Source organism: Asterias rubens, chromosome 4 (genome assembly GCF_902459465.1).
Source record: "Asterias rubens chromosome 4, eAstRub1.3, whole genome shotgun sequence".
In the NCBI taxonomy this organism is placed as follows: domain Eukaryota; kingdom Metazoa; phylum Echinodermata; class Asteroidea; order Forcipulatida; family Asteriidae; genus Asterias; species Asterias rubens.
The window spans coordinates 3374149-3395240 of NC_047065.1; the positions used below are offsets into that span (position 1 = coordinate 3374149).

Genomic DNA, 21092 nt, shown 5'->3' on the forward strand with positions numbered 1-21092 from the left:
ACTGGAAGATTATATGAATTTTTTTTTCGATAGCTTAAAAAAAACCATCAGTATTTACAAAAAAAAGAGGGGTAACAAAAATATTAGACACTTCAATGTTTTTGAAGGTAAATTATTTTACAGGCCAATAAATACGTTAAATCTGAATAAGTTCGGTTCAAATAACGGAGAGTATTCAACACAAGGTGGACAAATCATTGTAAAAAAGGACAAAAAACACATTAATTACTGAAAAATATTCAAAAAGACAACATGGACTAGTGACGAGTTTATTATTATTCATGTTGCTAAATAATAGACGCTGATGGCGCTATAGTCTTGAGTTTCCCTGTTCCCACTTCGCGATCGCAATGTTTAAGAGCGGGTACCAGTCATCAAAACACGCTGCTGCCATTGACACAACACAACCGCGTATCTTCAACGTTTTATTCAACAAAAAACGATAGTTTATCATGGTGAAATTTATCTTTAAAATTGCTATCTGATTCAAAGTATACTCAAATTTATGATAAACAATAGGACAAATTCATAACTTTTAACGCTTAAAATACACAACACTAGCTACAATGAAGTTAGTCAGGTAAGTAATTTTTGTATTGTTTTGCACTTCACCTAATTCGTGAAAATTCCCTAGTCGTTCACAGTCTTTGGAGAAAGGTGGCTCAAATAAGTACTTTTCTAAATGTTCTTGGATATAGAAGTGATGAGCAGTATTAAATTATGCTGCTAATTTTGTTGTTTGGTTTTATTGTTGTTTTATCGTGCACGAATCGATTGAAAATAAAAATTCCTATTTGTATAAAATATCAATAAATAATGTTAAAATTGTTAAAAAGGGCACTGGTAAGTGGTATTGAACGTGTTTGAAAGGTAGATTTGGATAAATTTCCGTATGGCGCCACCACTTTTTCACTCATTGTTATAAAAAGGGATATATCATTGAGGTAAATTAGATACTATTTTATTTCATATAGAATGAAAAAGTGGTGGCGCCATAAAGCCCATAAGGAAACTTTTCCGTAGATTTATATGAAGAAAAAAAAAACACTGCCAAGGGGGTAATGCAATGTTTTTGGTTATTCCGTTGAGCATGTTGAGAGGTGAAAACTTAAAAACTAGTGGAGGGGTAAACAATAATGACAACAAATAAATAAATTGTGTTGTGTTTATTTGTTTAATTTTAATTTGGGATTTGATTTCTTCTATGTAGATTTTTGATGAAGTTGAGTCATGAAACGGTAACCATCGAGTTGAAGAATGGCACACAAGTACATGGAACAGTCACAGGTAAATTATAAATTCGATTTGATGCCGTGAGGATTTGTTAAAAAGTCATGACTCATGGGGAAAAGTTTCCGTATGGCGCCCAGGCCTGATACTTCACGGAGGCAACGGAGGCGATCGCCTCCGTTGCCCCTTGTCATTGCCTTGGTGCCCTTGAAATGCTCCAGTAGAAATTTACAATTTCCTCATAGGGTGCCCTTTGCCAAAGAGAAATTGCCTTGGTGCCCTTGCCCTTTCAAAAACGAAGCATACAGCCCTGGGCGCCACCACTTTTTCATTCGATATTAAATAATATAGTATCTAGTTAACCTCAATGAGATATCCCTTTTTGTAAAAATGAGTGAAAAGGTGGTGGCGCCATACGGAAAGTTATCCACTCATGGAACTACTGCCTGAAAGACAAATGACTAGAATAAATATTGTCGTCTAGTTAATGAATCACAACTTCTTGATTTGTGTAATTCATAATCATAGATGTTAAACCAATGTTTGTATGAGAGAGATTGGCTGTTGCCAGCTTGGTGTTTATATCCCCTTATGGGAGTTTGCCGAGTTCCCTTGATGGGAAGATCATTCAAACAAACAAACAAACAAACAAGTGGAGGACCCATCCTTTGCCCCTAGGGCCGAAGCACGCCCAAGTCATGATAAAGTAACGTCATTGTTCGCCAGGACACTTGTGGACACATTATACCGACACTGCATTTATAGAACCTTGGGAGTTTTTGTATCGCCCCATGTTCTTACTCCAGAAGTGATAGTTCTCAAAGCAAGACAATTTCTCAAAAGAACATAATCTACTTGGCAAGTAGATACACAAATGGTGTTACCGCAAACCAAATAATATTTATACCTCACCGTGCAATGCCTCAAATCCCATATTATTATAAGTGATTGTTGGCATAACTAATATCGCAAAAATTAATTGTTCTTTTTTAAATTTTAATTTTGAAGGAGTTGACGTCAGCATGAATACACATCTTAAATCTGTTAAGATGACGATCAAGAACCGCGACCCCGTACAGCTGGACAGCCTTAGCATCAGAGGTAACAACATCCGGTACTTCATCCTACCAGAGAGTCTACCCCTAGACACATTGCTGATTGATAACACACCAAAGGCCAAGGCCAAGAAGAAGGAAGCAGGTGGGTGTTCTCATTATGTAACCATTAATATGGTCACATTCTTTGGGAGTGTCATCGCCGAGTGGTTTAGAGCACCATTGCAAACTCTGGTGCTTCTGATGAGCAGAGTGTGGGTTTGAATCCCCAGCGGTGACACTTGTGTCCTTAAGCAAAGTATTGCTTCGTCCTTCGGATGGAATGTAAAGCCGTTGGTCCCATCTTTGTGTTACGCATTTAAAAGAGCCCAGTGAACTTATCAAAACAGAGAAGGGATTTGCCCCATTGTTCTTGGCTGTGGCTGCTGAATGCGTCGTAGCACCTTGTTAACCACTATAAGGTGCTACATAATTGGGTCTCAGACCTCATCACTTCAATAACCTATCTCTCTGAAAGTTTGTATATACTTGGCGCCTTGAGTACCTTGTTGTGCGCTATATAAGACTACAATATTATTATGATTTTATTGTTAATATTCATTTTGGCTGGCTATTACCCCTTATATCCATGCTTCCTTGGCTGCGGAGAAGGATGAAAATGGGCAAGCTTGATAAAAAAAAATGCAGAGAAAACTACGGTTTAAATTTGGCCAGAAGTGCCCCAAGTGAAATTGTTAGCAATGACGACATTGGAGAATGGGAGTTAAAGGGGCAAGCTTGATAAAAAAATGCAAAGAAAACTACAGTTTGAATTGGCCAGAAGTGCCTCAAGTGAAATTGGTAGGAATGACAATGTTGAAGAGTAGGAGTTTTCAGCATTGCAACCATAGCCAATGGCATAATCATTAGCTCAGACATCACCCTTGGCATGGGTTGCAAGATGGGTCTGGGTGATTATAGAAGACTGCAAATCCGTTCGTAAAATTGCAACTGCTTTAAATATTAAGACGAAACAACAAGAATGTCCACATTTTTGGATAAGAACTAAAATTATTTGAAATACAAGCGTTCTGAAAGGTACACAGGGAGATCTGTCAGCTTTCCAACTTTCTACAAATATTTGAATCTATTTTTCCCCCTCCGTTCTTTATTTCAGCTGTTGGCCGAGGCAGGGGCGGGCGTGGCGGGAGAGGTAGTCGAGGACGAGCAAGAGGTCGTGGTCGTGGAAGGAGATGAGATGGCGTTTAATATTTCTAGTTGTGTTGTATTTTAAGTACATGTAGTAGATAAATACCAAGATATCATTCCAGGGGTGGATTTCACAAAGAGTTAACACTAGTCTTATTTATAACACACCTCTTGCTTTTTCTGTATTCTGGTTGGCTGAAACACGGTCACGTGGGATGAACTAAAATAGGCTAGTGATCGCGCGCGCGTGTTTTGCGGGAGTAGTACCAGAGCGAGCACTAGTCTTTGCAAACAGTGCCCGCGGCAGCAGCCCCCTCTCTTGACTTGAACCGTAAACAAACTACAAAATTCCTTTTTATGTTCTTATTTGACATTTTTAAGACCAAGCTGTGTTATAAAACACATATTGACTGGCATAACTCGTTAACTAGTGTACGTCTATTCCCCCTCGGGCCTGTGAGTGACCAGAAGAGGAGCCTGTTTCCCTCGGCCCTCTTCTGGTCACTCAAAGTCCCTCGTGGGAATAGACGTATACTAGTTACCGAGTTATGCCAGTCAATATGTGTAAAAGTTAGGGCAAGTTATTCGTCCTAACTTAGGACTAGCCTTAAGTTTTTAATATCTCCTGAGACTAGTCCTAAATGAGGACTAGTCCTAACTCTTTGTGAAATCCACCCCAGGCCTGGAATTTCATCTTTCAGGGGGCAAGGCCATTTTCAGTTTGAAAAGGGCACTTCCATTGGAACCTTTCGAAGGGGCACCAAGACCAGGGCAACGGAGGACATGGCCTTCGTGGTCTCTGTGAAATTGCAGGCATGAGATAATATGACACGTTGACGGAGATGGTTTGTTCTAAGGCTGAACCATGTACTTGGAAGCAGAAGCTACCATTTACACGAAAACGGCTCAAGAAGTTGTAATAAAATGAAGAAAAACAAGATGAAACAAACAGATTGCTTCTATAGCCCTCGAGGAAAGACTCTCAGGAATGAAGCATCTCAGCCATTAACTATTTTTTGAATCTTTACCATAGGTCCTTTCATTCGAACATTTTGTTTTTGATCAAACATTTTCTTTTGTCTTGACCACCAGCAATCCTACAAATTTCTTTGGTTTTACCTGAGTTTGATGGATTCAGTCAAAAATTATCAGGAGTCTATAATAATATAGACTTTGAGTTGTAGTTCCAGTGTTTTATACTATCCTTCCTCCATGGTTAAATGATTGTAATGGGTGGGGGATATGGAGCCAAAATGCCTGTATGGTTATTATGTACAGTCAACCCTTGATACAGAGAGCAAGTTGTATAAAGAGTACATTCTGAAGTCCCCAGTGTAATTTCTGCTTTGTGTTTCTTTGTTTTGCTGTCCTCTTTATAACAATGTTCCTGTTTAACAACTTTCCTGTTATACAGAGGTTCTGCTTATAAAGAGTACATTCTGAAGTCCTGAATCTCATTTCTGCTTTGCGTTACTTTGTTTTGCTGTAACTTTATAAACAATGTTCCTGTTTAACAACTTTCCTGTTATACAGAGGTTCTGCTTATAAAGAGTACATTCTGAAGTCCTGCATCTCATTTCTGCTTTGTGTTTCTTTGTTTTGCTGTCCTCTTTATAACAATGTTCCTGTTTAACAACTTTCCTGTTATACAGAGGTTCTGCTTATAAAGAGTACATTCTGAAGTCCTGAATCTCATTTCTGCTTTGTGTTTCTTTGTTTTGCTGTCCTCGTATAACGACCTCCGGTTAGGTGAAGAGATCATTTTGGTCGGTCCCAGTGTTCTTTTTATAACGAGAGTTGACTTTACTTTGTCCACTGGCGCTTAGTGTATAAGCGCTCGTTTTATAACAAATCGTGGTAAACCATGATTTTACCCAACACCCTATTGCTATCCTGTGACAAACCAGGATGTTAATTGACCTTTACCATCTTGGTCATGTTTCCTGTATCCGGTAACAGTAATGAACGATAATATCTGTGGTTCAAAAAAGAACCGGACTACTTTTCATCACAGCCTCGTTTTTGGTTACTTGGAGTTGAGAATCAACATGGCCGTATCATGATAAAGGTCTATAGTAAAAGTATTGTGTCTGAGGAAGAAGTGAACATGGAACCACTAACAGCTACAGTGCTTTTCTAAACTTGTTCTGTCTTTACATTTCATTTTAAAGATCATCATTTTCGAAGTGAATAAATCTTTTTTTGTAACAATCAACTGTTTGTTTGTCTGTAGTTTGCATCTTTGAATGCGTGTTTTGTTGAACTAAACCTTGTACACCTAGGACATTATTCAGCACAGCGATTGCACATCATCATGACAAAATAATTTAATTGTGAATTTTTTATTTCAGTAACAACATGTACTGGGTTCTTGTCTGTATGTTAACAGGAATAAGAAAGGTTACACATAATATTATTAGCTTTTGTTTATTGGCAGTAAATCACCATTGCATCGCCAAAATTAAAACCCATAGTCTTGGTGCGAGACATTTCTTATTTTCCTTTCACGCATGGCGCGGCCAACTCACCAACAGGAAAACGAGAAACGTCTTGCTTCAAGACTAGAATCTACGCGGCAGCAGCATGGGCAGTAGCGTAGGCCTGCCGGTAACTAGACTCGAACACAGGAGAACTGATTGGCACTTTCCTGGCAAGTGAGGGCGTTTAACAAATTGGTGAAATAAAGCTACATGTAGCTGCATTCAATAATGTAGACGGCTGAGGACGCTACGAAGGTGCGTCTTGAGTCGAGTCTAACCGGTAGTAGCCGGCTACCTGAGATAGCAGCTGACCTTGATTCGTTTTCATAGTTATTTAAAAACGCGGCAATGTCAGTTTGAGTTGGACGAAGAATCATTAGGAACTCGTAGCTTCTTAGAGTTATCTGTTTTTTTTCTTTTCTGGCTGTGGTCTTTTCAATGGTAGTTAAAGGCACACAAGGGGACTTACTGAAAACAATCTGTTATTACTTTCCTATATAACGCATTTCACAATAAACCGCTCTCGATCAGAAAGTCCACACTGGGCCATGCTGCCAGTATAGTTTGGGATATCTGACCAAAATCTGAAAGGAAATTTCCACTTGGGGGACTATTGCTAAAAATGTGACCGACAGAGAGGCCTCTCTCTCAACACATAAAATTTAGGAGTAGGCCTACATGAATAAAACTAATGTTGGTTAATCACCAGGGGCCCCTCTGTCAATATACAAAATTTATTCCCCTCATTTTTGAGGGGAATAAAAAGTGATATCCTTTTTCCATACCTGTATGTATACCAAAGCTACTGTGTACTTCTTTCCACATTGGTTTCGATAATATTATTGTAGGGTGCGTTCGTTTAGCTTCCCTGGGTCTACCCTGCGGCGGTGCTCACCCGGGTGAGTCCCTGACAAGAGCTAATCGAACGATCGCACTCGAGGTGACGGCATGCACCTCAGGTCCCTCCCAAGTGACCCACTCCACAAGCAGGGACCCCCATCAGCTGTCTTGAGATATCTTCGACATCTTTAGCTTTATTAGGGAATCACATTGAGATTCATGGCTCTCATAGAGCTGTTTCCATTTGAAAATTATGGGTTGAAATTTGGCAAAGTGATATTTAGGGAACGTAGTTCTAGTCATGGGGTGCAAGTAGTTTGCAGAAATCTAGCGTGAAGTAAACGTTTTAAGTTAATTATTCACTTTCTCCATGCAAATTTTGTGAATAATTTTATTAAGGCGCCTTGTCAAAACCTCCCGGGCGTTCCTCCGCTGACAGTCTGCGGACTGGACAGCAAATACCGCCGTTGCTAAGGACCTCGGACAGTCTGCGGAAGAACGGCGATGTGCGTTGAAGCGCGGCGAAGTTAATGAGCTATCCTTGCCGGGCGCTATTGTTTGTATAACAATAAGTCTCATGAATAAACAAGTTGTATTTTCAGGTCATAAATATCAGCGGCTTGGACGCGGACCGGCCCTGCTCTTCCAGAACAATACATTTTCTACTCATGAATAACATCCTCCTGGAAGCGGACAGGCCGCACCGACAAGACAATTACACCATCCAGCGCTTGTGATAATCAGGGAACGATTTCGCCTGTATCACATCGCAATTTGTGATGCAATTTTGATGATTTGCTATGCAATTGTAAAAAGTGCATCGCAAATGTTGCGATCCAATTTGCGAAGCATAATTTGCAACATTTATGCTTGATACAAAAATATCGATTTTTAACTTGAAACCATTCACATTTAATCGATTTTCCCGCCAAAAAAAACGATGCTAAATTAATAAGAAATCACCGCCGCCGCGAATACTTAACGTTTTCTTCCATTATGTTGAACACAATATGCTGCTCTGGCAGTAGGGCAAAATCGACCAATGAAAACATTCGTTACGCGCTATATGTAAATTCGCTTCGATGAAATAATTTAGCTCATACAAATTAGTAAACACAACGGAAACTGTATTTATTCATCATTAATGATGATATTGTCGAAAACTAACGCCTTCGCATTTAATTAGTATGAGCATTGAGCCAGATAAAAGCCTTGAAAAGCTATTGTGTCCCTTTTATCCTTACAAAAAAAATACTCGGGAGCCGATTATTGTTCCCAATGGGAGCTTGTACTTTTATACAATCATTACCAAAAGGGTAAAAAAATGTGCATAAATATTAAGCTATCTTTTAAAAATTGAACTACGATTCCAGTTGTTTACTGCAAGAATCTTGAAAAATTGGTTTTCAGAAACTCGGGCGGTGCAGTGACTAGAGGGTTAGCTTACAACGGAGTTTGCACGTAGCCTGGAACTTTTGTCGAATCCGGGAATAAAGACAACCATTTTTAAAATTCAATGTAGGCCCAACCAAGTCTTAAAAATCACACATTGGAGGAAATGGATTTTAGTTACACATCCACCCTCGCTTTGCTTTTTAATCTGCAAATTAAGGTAAAACCATTGTTAACCACCTACGTTCCTCCGCGGTTCCGCCGGTCAGCTCATAAGCTGGACCTTACAATGGCCGACCGGTCGCTCCGCGGAGCCCCCGGAATATTCATGTTTATTGACATGTAAATGAGCCGTCGTGGCCGTGGACATGCCCGGTTGCTACGGGTTCTTTTGTTACAAAAATCCGCGGACTCCCGCAGAATGCACGCGGAATGGAACAGCTTGGAGGTTTTGACAAGGCGCCTAAAACGTTTACGTTACGTCCAGGTTCACTCTTTACCATCATGACTTCAAATATGTACTCAAAATAACACCTTGCCAAATTTCGCCATCAACTTAGACCGTTTCCACACATACAGTACTAAGGCTGGCAATATATCGAAAAAGGATCATCCAGCCCCGGGGGCCACGAAGATAAAATAAATGTGGCTCTCTAAAGAAGCTAAAGACAGATAAAGCAATGATAAAGACCTGTACAACTTCATGGATGATTCCTATCTCGCATAATAAGGATCATTGGTGCTTCGAAACAAAGGAAGTCATAATATTGTTTCTAATAGAAAAGAACTGTGACCTGTCACAGCGAACTGTACAATAGGGTCACGAATTCGTTAAATAACAAGGGCGATGCATAATATAACCATTCGCTTCTCCACAACCATCACTATAGACACGGCTAATCTTGTAGATTTTTTCGGCCCAGTTTTATTAAAAAAAAATATCATGTTAATCATATAGAAATAGAAGCACAAGGTTTTCGTACGTGGAATTCAAATCTTGTGGTCAGTATGTTTTTTTTAGTATAAGCCGTCGGGGTTGTGTTTCATTAATTGATACTTTATTTGATGCATTTTCAGCCGGACGGTTTTCTCTGTGTATTTAGTTATGCAATACTCATTAACCGCCCAATTTGCACCCCGTGAAGTTCACAGACTGGAGGTCTGAAAATTCTACCCCCCCCCCCCCACACAAACACACAGGGCCGTTATAGTGCAGCTAAACACACCCAACCAAAGTGCAAAAGTAGTAGGCCTGCATGGTCTCTCTTAGCATTTTGATAGTTTTTCGGGTGGAAAATTGTTCCGTGTCTACTTAAATAATAAGCTTCAAACTAAAAGTTGGGTGAAACCACTTTGTTCATTATGCACGGCAGTTGCGATAATCATAACTCTCATCCAATCCGTGAAGTTCACAGGCTGGAGGTCTGAAAGTTCTACACCCCCCCCCTCCCCCGTGCGTTATAGTGCAGCTAAACCAACCCAACCAAAGTGCAATAATAGGCCTTGATGATTTCTCTTAAAATTGTGGGATGGAAATTTTGTTTGTGTGTACCTGGGCCTACTTTATATTAACGAGCTTCAAATTAAAGTTTGGTAAACCATTTTGTTCATTGTGTCTAATTATGCACGGCAGTTGCGATACCAGGTGACTTTAAGTACAAAGCAAAGTGATTGATAACTTGTTCTTATTATCTGGGACCAATTTCATTAAAGCATGTAAGCACACAAATTTGATAAGCACAGAAAAGTATTGCTTAGCAGAAACAGGTTACCAGCCAAACATGCATTACGGTTGCCATGTTGTGGTTAGTGCCCCAACTAAATTTTTGCTTAGCAAAATCATTTTTCAAGTAGTATTTTCTGCTGAACAGCTTTATGAAATTGGGCCCTGACGTCATATCACATTGATTTGGTTTGCGCCATTTTGGAGTAAGTTTCTCCAACGATAGTAACTGTGTGGTTTGCATGTACGGCGACATGAATGCGTTTAAAAGCTCACAAATTTTTACATGAATCTTGTCCCCTCCCCCTCCCCCCAAAAAAGCAGACTGGTGACAGGTATCGGCCAGTTGTGACGTCAGTACAAATGGTCAATACATTGTCCATTTATATTTATGTTATTACCGTGTCTAATTTTACAAAAACATTGTTAAAGGGCACTGGAACACCTTTGGTTATTGTCAAAGAACCCTCAATTTGTCATCGAATTTGCAAGAGAATAATAAAAGAAAGAAAAACTTTGTTGCATTACTTTGTGTGCTTTCAGATGCATAATAAAAGACCTCAGCTGAAGTCTTTTATAAGTAATTTACCCAAAAAGTTTTTAAGTTAACAATTATTTTGAGTAATTACCATAGTGTCCAGTGCTTTTAACATTACAATTAATTGACATCATAATAAACTATTTCAACAATTTCACTGAAGAATATCAAACTCATTTTTTATTGTCACATTTAAAAACCTATAAATATAAGAAAACCACGCACAATTTGAACATAGAAATTTGCTGAAATTGATTTGTTTATACAATGCACATGACATCGTTTCAATATGGCGCACTCTGCTCGAGGTCAAAAGCTGATGGAGCTTTGGTGCATTATCTATAGACCTTTATCACGGTGTGGTCATCTTGATACTCTTTGTAGCCAAACTGAGGCTGGACGAAATAATAGGCTGGTGCCATACGCAATGAATGTTAATATTAATTAAAACATTGGAAACAGGGAACATAATAATAATATCGAAGTCTTATATAGCGCACGTATCTACCAAACAAGGTACTCAAGGCGCTGAGTATATACAAACTTTCAGAAAGACAATGGACACGTTTGATAATTGTCAGAGACCGGTATTCTCACTTGGTGTATCCCAACATATGCATTTGGGCTCAACTTGCAAAAGATCATTTAAAGGTCAAAAACACCCTTGTTGCATTACTTTGTTTGCTCTCAGATGCATTTGAATAAAATACTTCAGCTAAAGTATTTTATTATTTGAGTGACAAATTGCCTCTTTCTCAATTTTTTTCAAATGGAGCTATTTCCCAAAATTAATGCTTGATACTATCAACTTCTCCCCATTACCTGTTAAATAAGTTTTTGTGCTAACCAATTGTTTTAAGTAATGACCGCTAGTGTCCAGTGCCATTATGAAGAAAATATTAAACTAATGGCCTTTTCCAAACCTCTTCTTGGGCTATGGACACCAGTATGGGCTTTGTTGTAAATTTTGGAGCAGCGTGTAATTTGGCCATGTTGTTTGAACATCAAAATGAAGCCTTAAGCCAGAAACAGAGCCCAAAGCCGAGTCTACGAGGGCATTGTCACACGAGGCAACTTCTACAGGCAACTTTTATAGGCAACCCTTACAGGCAACATGGAGACAACCAACTGCAGTGTATGCTATAGACCTTTTCGCAAATACTGGGGCGCGCGCGTAAAGCTTGGAATTAGGTGCATTGTGGTCTAGCTGGTATCCAAGTTTGATCCATATATATCCCACAATGCACCTCATTCAACAGTCTGCGCTTGCGCATTGGTATTTGCGAAAAGGTCTATGGCCAGTTTGGCAGCACACTAGTTATTTCTCAATGTTTTATACGGTTTTCAACAAAGTTATTTGGACAGTCAAATGTAACTGCATTATCTTCTTTTAAATTGCCTTGAACTGATTGCCTCACGTGACATGACCCAAGGGGGGGGGGGGGGTAGTCTTCTCCTCGAGTATCATCTTACAGTAAGTAGGGCGCCATCATGGTCCAGCTGAGCACATCTTGTACAGTTGACCTTTGGTGAATAATCTGTGGGAGAGAGTTAATGAAGTTTGAATCACAAAAATTGCTCTTTAAAAATTGTGTCTAAATACTTGGATAAATTCTCTGGAGGAAGAGTCATGAGCGAAAATGGCTACCAACTCAGATAAAAAAAAACCTTCATTGGCATCCAGGCACACGCAGAATTTACAGATCAGTGATTTCTTGTTTGTTTGTTTCTTAAATTGTTTCTTCTGTTAAAAACGAGAACTCCAATTTCAACGAAGAATCTTCTTCATCGAAATCGGGAAATTAGACAGAAGAACAAATTTATATTATTTCAAAAGCTTGTAATTTCAAAGCCTCCAGAAGCGATTGTTTGTGGGCTCCTTTAACTTAAAAATCTCGTTACCAATGAGATGATCTTGAAAGAACATTGGGCAACAAATTATTTCAAAGTTACCATGCAGTCTGTTGTTGACTTTCTCCTATCTGCCTCCTCCGCCGATGCACCTCGCCACAGCTCAGGCTGTAGTCATCACTGCACAAGACTGATGAAAAGAAGACAAATAAACAAACACATGACCATCAAATACTCTGCATTGATAGTTGCAAGACAAGGTGAATATCGTTTCAAAAAATTTGCCTATTTTTCTTATTTGCAGAAACACAAATAATAATTTTGTCTCCACATTGAGATGTTTGCTTGTGCATTGGTTGGTTGCTTGTATAAGTGACGTTGTTGAATGGCAAATGTTAAAATGATAATAATTTCTACTGGTTGTAACCGATCGCAGGAGACCGACTCCATTTAATGAATAAAACAGTTGAGAGATTCCTGTGAGGTATTCAAAAATAAATTTGCATTTCTTGATGATTTTCTGAAAATCTGGAAAGGGTACCATTAGTGGTTTAGCAGAACCATCTAGTTGGCAAATTTCTTTGCTCAGCAAAACTGGCTGGTACCCAGTTTTTGCTATAAGCATTATTTTTCTGTGCTGAGCACTTTTTGTGTGCTTACAGGCTGTATGAAATTTGGCCCAGTTTTTTAATTATTTGCTGCAAACACCTGACCTTGTTGACCTCGCTGACCTTAGGTCACACATCAGAGACATCAAAGATGTGGTCATCTGCTCATGTTCATTCCTTCATTGCCATGACCTTGCTGGTAGACCACCTTTAGCTGAAGATGTTGGCAGTTAGACCAGCTCATCGTGTCCAGAAGAAACCATAATCTGCATATTGAAAGAAAACTTAAATCTAACAAGATTAGCATTTATTTCGTAAAATGAGTTTAAGTGACGAGTTTGGTCTGATACCATACAGTTACCATGATAATCTTCCCTGCACAGGCTTTTAAACATATTATGTTTAAAGGCTGTGCAGGGAAGAGTTAGTTTTCTTACCCGGACTTTGACCAGGGCCCAATTTCATAGAGCTGCTAAGCACACAACTTTGCTAAGCGTGAAATTTCTTCCTTGATAAAAACAAGACTACCAACCAAATTTCCATGTGATACTCAGGATAAGCAAACAACAGCTGAATAAACAAGAAACATGCAACGAATAGAAATTTGGTTGGTAATCCTGTTTTTATCAAAATAAGACATTTCATGCTAAGCAATTTTTTTTGTGCTCAGCAGCTCTTCGAAATTGGGCCCTGATTTTGTCCTTGACATCTTCCGACCTCGGTTCACCACATCAAAGGGAGACCCATCATCGTCTGGAATCCAGACTTGCGTCTTGGGCAGTGAGCCTGCTTGAAGGGGTGGAAAGTTTGTGTTATCTCTAGGCCAACACTGTCTTACTGTCTAGGCCAACACTAGTACTCTCTAGGCCAACACTAGGTAGTACTCTCTAGGCCAACACTAGTACTGTCTAGGCCATCACTAGTACTGTCTAGGCCAACACTAGTACTGTCTAGGCCAACACTAGTACTGTCTAGGCCAACACTAGTACTGTCTAGGCCAACACTAGTACTGTCTAGGCCAACCCTAGTACTGTCTAGGCCAACCCTAGTACTGTCTAGGCCAACCCTAGTACTGTCTAGGCCAACCCTAGTACTGTCTAGGCCAACCCTAGTACTGTCTAGGCCAACCCTAGTACTGTCTAGGCCAACCCTAGTACTGTCTAGGCCAACCCTAGTACTGTCTAGGCCAACACTAGTACTGTCTAGGCCAACACTAGTACTGTCTAGGCCAACACTAGTACTGTCTAGGCCAACACTAGTACTGTCTAGGCCAACACTAGTACTGTCTAGGCCAACACTGTCTTACTGTCTAGGCCAACACTAGTACTGTCTAGGCCAACACTAGTACTGTCTAGGCCAACACTAGTACTGTCTAGGCCAACACTAGTACTGTCTAGGCCAACACTAGTACTGTCTAGGCCAACACTATAGTACTGCCTAGGCCAACACTAGCTTACCACCCATACATACCTAGGCATGGTTGGGGTCATCTTCTCCATGGTAGACTGCTTCATCAAGGAGAAGTCACATCTTTTTTCTTGGTCCCCTTTCATTTTTTTCCCCATTTTTTGTCTTTCTTTCTTTGCGTGTATGTAACAGCCCTACTAAATAGAATAGTGGTTTGTGGAGTTTTTCCTAACCAAAACAGATTTGCAAATTATTGCAAAACTGCATGTTTGCTACTACATTATGTTATTTGTTTTAATTTATTTTATTTTACAATTTTGTTTTCGGTTGTCTTCTAAGTAAAAATATAAGGGACTTTGTGTCATTATTCAGAATTTGATGTAAAGTTGAAACGAATATGTAAATAATAATTTAACAAATCTAAAGTATTTATTTACAACTCGACAATCAAACATTGACCATCAAATGAATGCAGAATATTATAATTATTATTATTCTAATTTTTTTTTTTTTTTTTTTTTTTTTTTACCATTTTCAGTTACTATTATGTAAGAAACTTGGTGTCAACATGATGAAATGCTGAAACGAGTTTGTAAATATTAATTTAGCAAATCTAAATTAGTTATTTACTACTCTCAATTCAAACATTGATCATCACATTAATGCTTAATGCAGAGTGGACAGATATATTGCTAGAGTAGTTTTTGTTTATGAGATTACTTCAGAAGGTTTGGTTTGCTAAGAGTACAAAGCGCACTAAAGCAGAATAAAATAATGTTGTGAGGAAATTTTGTTTTAATGCAGGAATCCCCCCAAAATATTTTTGCTTTAGTTTACTAAACTATTTAAAATAAAATAAAAGATAACAAATTATATGGTATTTGGAACTTATAAAAATAATACGATAATTAAACAAAAATCATGACAATGAATCTTAATTATGACAACTGGCGACTTGAAGTTTCAACTCCGACAGAAATATCCAGTAAGACTAGTCTTCTAATTATAAAAGCATCATTGGCTTCGACCAATACGCACTTCAAGAAAAAAGCCTTGGACATTGTGACATCATCTTGAAAGTATTTTAGGGACAACATCAACAAGTGTCTGGAACATCTTGTAGTGGGCATGGGAGTTACAACAGGGGTGGGACTCTGCAAGAAAACGGGTTAGATCTCCTTCTACCTTTTGCAGTCTTCCCCACATTTCTCTGTCTTGTCTCCTTTTTAGACAAACTTGGGGTATCCGACCGCCTTTTATTTCGTTTGGTCAATATTCACACTTTACTTGATTGTTAGAAAGGTTTGGGTTTTTTTGTAACAAAGTTTCTTTTAAAGGAGTTTCTTTTTAAATAATGTATTACTAAAGGATATTAACGGAAAAATTACTTCAATTAATTGTTTGAAAGGTCAACAATAATTGCGTTTGCAGCCAGTTGCTGGATAATTTTTTGGGGAGTAAAGGTTTGCGATTTTTTATTATTTGTTTTCGAACAAAAATTGTTTTGGGGTACAAGTTTTTTAAAGGATTTTGATTGAAAAGTGGCAGGTCGGATACAGCAATTTGCCCCTACCTTGGTCCATTGGTGACTTCCACAGACAACAAACACACAATCCATAGACTGCCTCGTGCGGGAGCTGTTCACCAGCTAGTCACCGCCTGCTTGTATACCCCAATGCCTCACAAATCGCTGGTTCCCTCGTCTAGGTCCACACCAGGTAGTCAGCATAAGGTAGTTGTCTTTAGAACACCTAAAAGAACAGGTCAATAAAAATGAAAAGGTTAATAAATTATTTCATTCCTTAACAAACTAAAATTTAATCCCTCGAAATAACAACTGATCATAATAATTATTTTAAATTTAAAGCGGGGGTAAAGAATACTAATTTAGTTTTGTTTTGTTTTCCCATACACCACAGATGAGTGTTATATATCTCAGAAATTCAACTAGCAAAAATCGAAAGATATTTTCGTATCCTGCCACCACATTTCCACTCATCTTTACCAAAAATAATTATCTAATTTGAGTTAACAAGATATTAATTTATTTCATAAATAATGAAAAAGTGGTGGCAGATTACGGAAAAGTTACCAAACAATTAGTTCTAATTGTCATCTCATCATAATTTTTACCTGTGCCTTTTTAGGGGCTCCGTAGTTGACCATCGCCGTCTCTCGCCGTTGAAAGCTCTCGGAGAAAACAACCCCTACAGTTCAAGTTCATGGGGTTTAAATATAGGAGGCATTTTCTCTGTAGTTTTCTCTAACATTTCCCCAGCAAATTGCTATTAAAGAAAAAGTTGCTGGAAAATATGAGCTGTGGTCGACATCAAGTTAGTCTCTGGTTTTTTAAGACATTGCAGTCTACTGTAATTCACCGGAGTGCTCTCTTTCTCAGCCCCGTGAGCTCAACACAGAAGTTTTCCACATGGCTTACTACACAAAGGCTCAAACAGTGAATTTTGTTTTATATGTTTTTCAGCAGTAAAAGATACTTCTTTCTGAACATGAAAGTCTGAATTTCAGAAGGTTTTTCTTTTAAAATTTAGCCAGTTAAGTGCATCAAAAAGGCGGGGTCCAAATCCCGTCCTGGCCAGAGAAGCGCAGCGTCCAGTCTGTCGTGGTCCGGTTGTTGTCCAGTAGTGCAAGCCATGCGGTCTTGTTCACTCAAGTATAGCGCTTTGAAAACCGTGCACAAATTCTTTATTGCAATACAGGGTGCCCCACACAGCGTAGAAACCAAAACGGCTGGAGTTATGTGGGTCGCAATAGGGATTTCAATGCTTAGCCACATTGTTCCTGTAATTATATGCAAATCATTCTACTTAAGAATCGAATCGTTATTTTCTAAGCATTTTTTCCCCTGCCTATTGTCGCGATGCTGAAATGTAGAAAAAGAGATATTGCAAGAGCTTTTACCTACATACTGCTTTCTTTAAAGGGAAGGTTCACGTTTGGTAATTACTCAAAACAAATATTAACTTGAAAACGACTTGGTAACGACCAATGGAGAGCTGTTGATAAAAAACATTGTGAGAATCGGCTCCCTCTGAAGTAGCGTAGATTTTTAACAAGAGGTAATTTCTCACTATAATAAAAGACTTCTAGCTAGAAGTCTTTTATTCCTTTCTGAAAGCACACAAATTCGTCAAACAAGGGTATTTTTTCCCTCATAATTTTCTTGCAACTTCGATGACCAATTCAGCTCAAATTTTCACAGGCTTGTTATTTTATGCTCATGTTGTGAAACACTAAGTGAGAAGACTGGGCTTTGACAATTACCAAATGTGCACCTTCCCCTGAAGGGATTCTGTCTTTAATAGTGTATTACATCTAACTTGGTAACGAACAGCGAAGAGCTGTTGATAGTATAAAACATTGTGAAAAACGGTTCCCTCTGAAGTAAAAATAGTTTTTTAGGTAATTTCTCACTCAAATAATTAATTACTTTCATGCACCTGAAAGCACGAACACACATTCTTTGGTGCAACAGTTAGGGTGTTTTTCCCGTTTATTATTCTCTTCCAACCGCGATGACCAATTGAGTCAAAATTGTCACATCTTTTTATTCGATCCATATGATAGGATACACTCAAGTGAGAATACTGGTCATGAATTACATAAGTGCCTTTAAAAAACGCGGCAACGTCAGTTTGAGTCGGAGGAAGAATAATTATGAGCACGTGCGTGCTGCATGATAATCTTATTATAAAGATATTGGGGTATTTTCTGGCTACGTTCTTTTTAAAGGCAGTGGACACTATTGGTAATTGTCAAAGGCTAGCCTTCACAGTTGGTGTATCTCAACACAATATGCATAAAATAACTAACCTGTGAAAATTTGAGCTAAATCGGTCATCGAAGTTGCGAGATAATAATGAAAGAAAAAAACACCCTTGTCATACGAAGTTGTGTGCGTTTAGATGGTTGATTTCGAGACCTCAAGTTCTAAATATGAAGTCTCAAAATCAAATTCGTGGAAAATTATTTCTTTCTCGAAAACTATGTCACTTCAGAGGGAGCCGTTTCTCACAATGTGTTATGCCATCAACCTCCGCACATTACTCGTCACCAAGAAAAGTTTTGTGCTGATAATTGTTTTGAGTAATTAGTCCACTGCCGTGGCAGTGGACACTATTGGTTATTACTCAAAATAATTATTAGCATAAAACCTTTCTTGGTGACGAGTAATGGGAAGAGGTTGATGGTATAAAACATTGTGCGAAACGGCTCCCTCTGAAGTGCCATAGTTTTCGAGAAAGAAGTAATTTTCCACAAATTTGATTTCGAGACCTCAGATTTAGAACGTGAGGTCTTGAAATCAACCATCTAAAACCACACAACTTCGTGTGACGATGTTGTTTTTTCCTTCATTATTATCTCGCAAGTTCGATGACCGATTGACCTCAAATTTTCACAGGTTTGTTATTTTATGCATATGTTGAGATACACCAACTGTGAAGGCTAGTCTTTAACAATTACCAATAGTGTCCACTGCCTTTAATGGTCGTGTACATCATTGGCAGTATTCATATCCGACTCTTCGGAGATGATATTGATCGACGTTCGGGTTTTTGTAGACGACTGTTTGATCCAGATAACAGTCAAGTCCGAAGAATTTTTTTTAAATTTAAACTGATCCGTTGCACTAACTTATAAAATGTACACAGTACCAATTCTCCAGAGTTTTAAATTTTAAGTGCAAAGACATTAGTACAAACCGTAAAAGAAAGGCCCTTCGTAAATCATATTAAATTGGTGATTTTTTGTTGTTATACACAATGGGTGTATAATGACCCTGGACGCTATTGGTAATTAGACCATGCAGTCTTCTCAGTTAATGTATCTCATCATATGCTTAAAAAAAAGTGGAAATTAATGCGAGATAATAATGAAAGAAAAAAACACACGAAGTTGTGTGCTTTCACCAGATGCTTGATTTCGAGCCCTCAAATTCTAATTCATGTCTCGAAATAAAATTCGTGGAAAGTCACTTCTTTCTGGAATACTACGTTACTTCAGAGGGACTCAGAGCAACAATGTTTTATACCTCGTGACCAAGTAAGGTTTTATGCTAATAAATATTTTGAGTAATTACCAAAAGTGTCCACTACCTTTTGGGCCCAAAATTGTCCACGAATTTGATTTCGAGACCTCAAAATGTGATTTTGTGTGACAAGGGTGTTTTTTCTTTCATTTTTATCTTGCAACTTCGACGACTGATTGAGCTCAAATGTTCACAGGTTTGTTATTTTATGCATATGTTGAGCTACACCAAGTGAGAAGACTGGTCTTTGATTATTACCAATAGTGTCAAGTGATAACGGAGACAGTGCACTTCTCCCAATAATTTTTATATTACATATTATTTGTATTACCCATTCCACTGCATGGCGTTTAATATCATTTATAAGGAAAACCTGCTAAGCTCTTGGCTACACATGCATGTAAAACGTACCAACGATGATAGCAAATTTACTGTTTTTGTAAACAAAGTGTAACTGCAGCCATAATGCTATCATAAATCATACACTCGATCTTATTTTTACAAGGTATTTTTTGCGAGATAATAGTTAACATGCGTCATTTCTTAATATTAAAGATGATGCGCACCAACCTTGAAGAGTAGATTATTCAAATCGAATGACGTCACAACTTCGATGCTGGCTGGTTCGACTGTTGCATGGGAGAAGTTTGTGAGGAGAGCGTGTCACTCATTTATTTTGGGCGTCTTGCAACTTGTGCCACTTTTCGGAGATGCAGGCATCATACCAAAGTATATTCATACTTATATTGAATTTAGTGAAATATTAGTCCAATTTTAACGTCGCCACCATTCTCTATATGGCAGTTTGATCGATACTGTAAATCGGTGGTCAATCTTTACACATCAAACATGTTCTTACGTCTCTTTCTTTTTCATTCGCGTGCGTTTTTTTCGTTCGCACGTACTTTTTTTTCTCACAATTTGTATTTACGCATGTCCCTTTAAAAGTTCCTTTCGATTACTCTTTGAAGTCGCGTGTTTGTAATAAAGTGTTTAATATGTAAATTATAGAAAACGTTATTTGAAGCTCCCATGTGTTCAAAACCCTATTTTGTTAAAATCCTACACCAAAACAAAGTAAGAATGTTTTTCAACTGGAATGCTATATTAGTAAGGGAATCAATGTGTGGGAAGAGGTTTTCAACTAGTGGTTTAATCCCAACGAGGCCTGTTTCTTGATAATTTACCGAGACGAAGTCGAGATAAATTATAAAGAACCAGGCCTCGGCGGGTTCAACCACTAGTTGAAAACCGATTCAAAACACTTTGATTCCCGTTCATAAATACTATTTCGGTCAAAAACATCATCACTTTTTGGTCAAAAAGTAAAATAAATGCAAAAATTATAATTGTTAAATAATTTCTTTCAACACAACACCCCTCCAACTATGAAATGGTAAAACCCTCCGCCGCGCCCTCGGGTAAACAACTCCTTATAAGGGAATGCATTAACACTTTTTACCGGTCATAAACAAAGGTTTATACACACCCACGTGACGCGCTCTCCACCAACAGGAATACGGAAACTGTCTGAGGTATTTATGAGTGAACATTATTTCAAAACCACCCGTCCCCCTTAACAAGATAAATTAGTAAAACTGAAGCCGCGTGTTTTGCAGTCGATTATCACATTTAAAGGCCCTGTAACACCTTGACATTTTAGTCAGCGTATGCCAACGTATGTCTCTAAAACGTTGGCGAACGCTGAACTATCGATGGTTCAATTTTGAGCG

General features: G+C 38.4%; 1 protein-coding gene and 1 long non-coding RNA gene across 2 annotated transcripts; one reads left to right on the plus strand and one right to left on the minus strand.

Moving 5' to 3' along the window:
• Window positions 1–352: 352 nt before the first annotated feature.
• Window positions 353–3626, plus strand: LOC117289506 (small nuclear ribonucleoprotein Sm D1-like). Its single transcript, XM_033770653.1, has 4 exons — window positions 353–580; window positions 1211–1287; window positions 2239–2430; window positions 3442–3626. The coding sequence occupies exons 1-4, from the start codon at window positions 567–569 to the stop codon at window positions 3519–3521; spliced, it is 363 nt and encodes a 120-aa protein (XP_033626544.1). The 5' UTR covers window positions 353–566; the 3' UTR covers window positions 3522–3626.
• An 8270-nt stretch (window positions 3627–11896) lies between these two features.
• LOC117288816 lies at window positions 11897–13373 on the minus strand. Its single transcript, XR_004518915.1, has 3 exons — window positions 13011–13373; window positions 12400–12487; window positions 11897–11984 (listed from the first exon to the last, which is right to left on the minus strand). It is a non-coding gene; the product is annotated as an uncharacterized LOC117288816 (long non-coding RNA).
• Between the last annotated feature and the right edge of the window lie 7719 nt (window positions 13374–21092).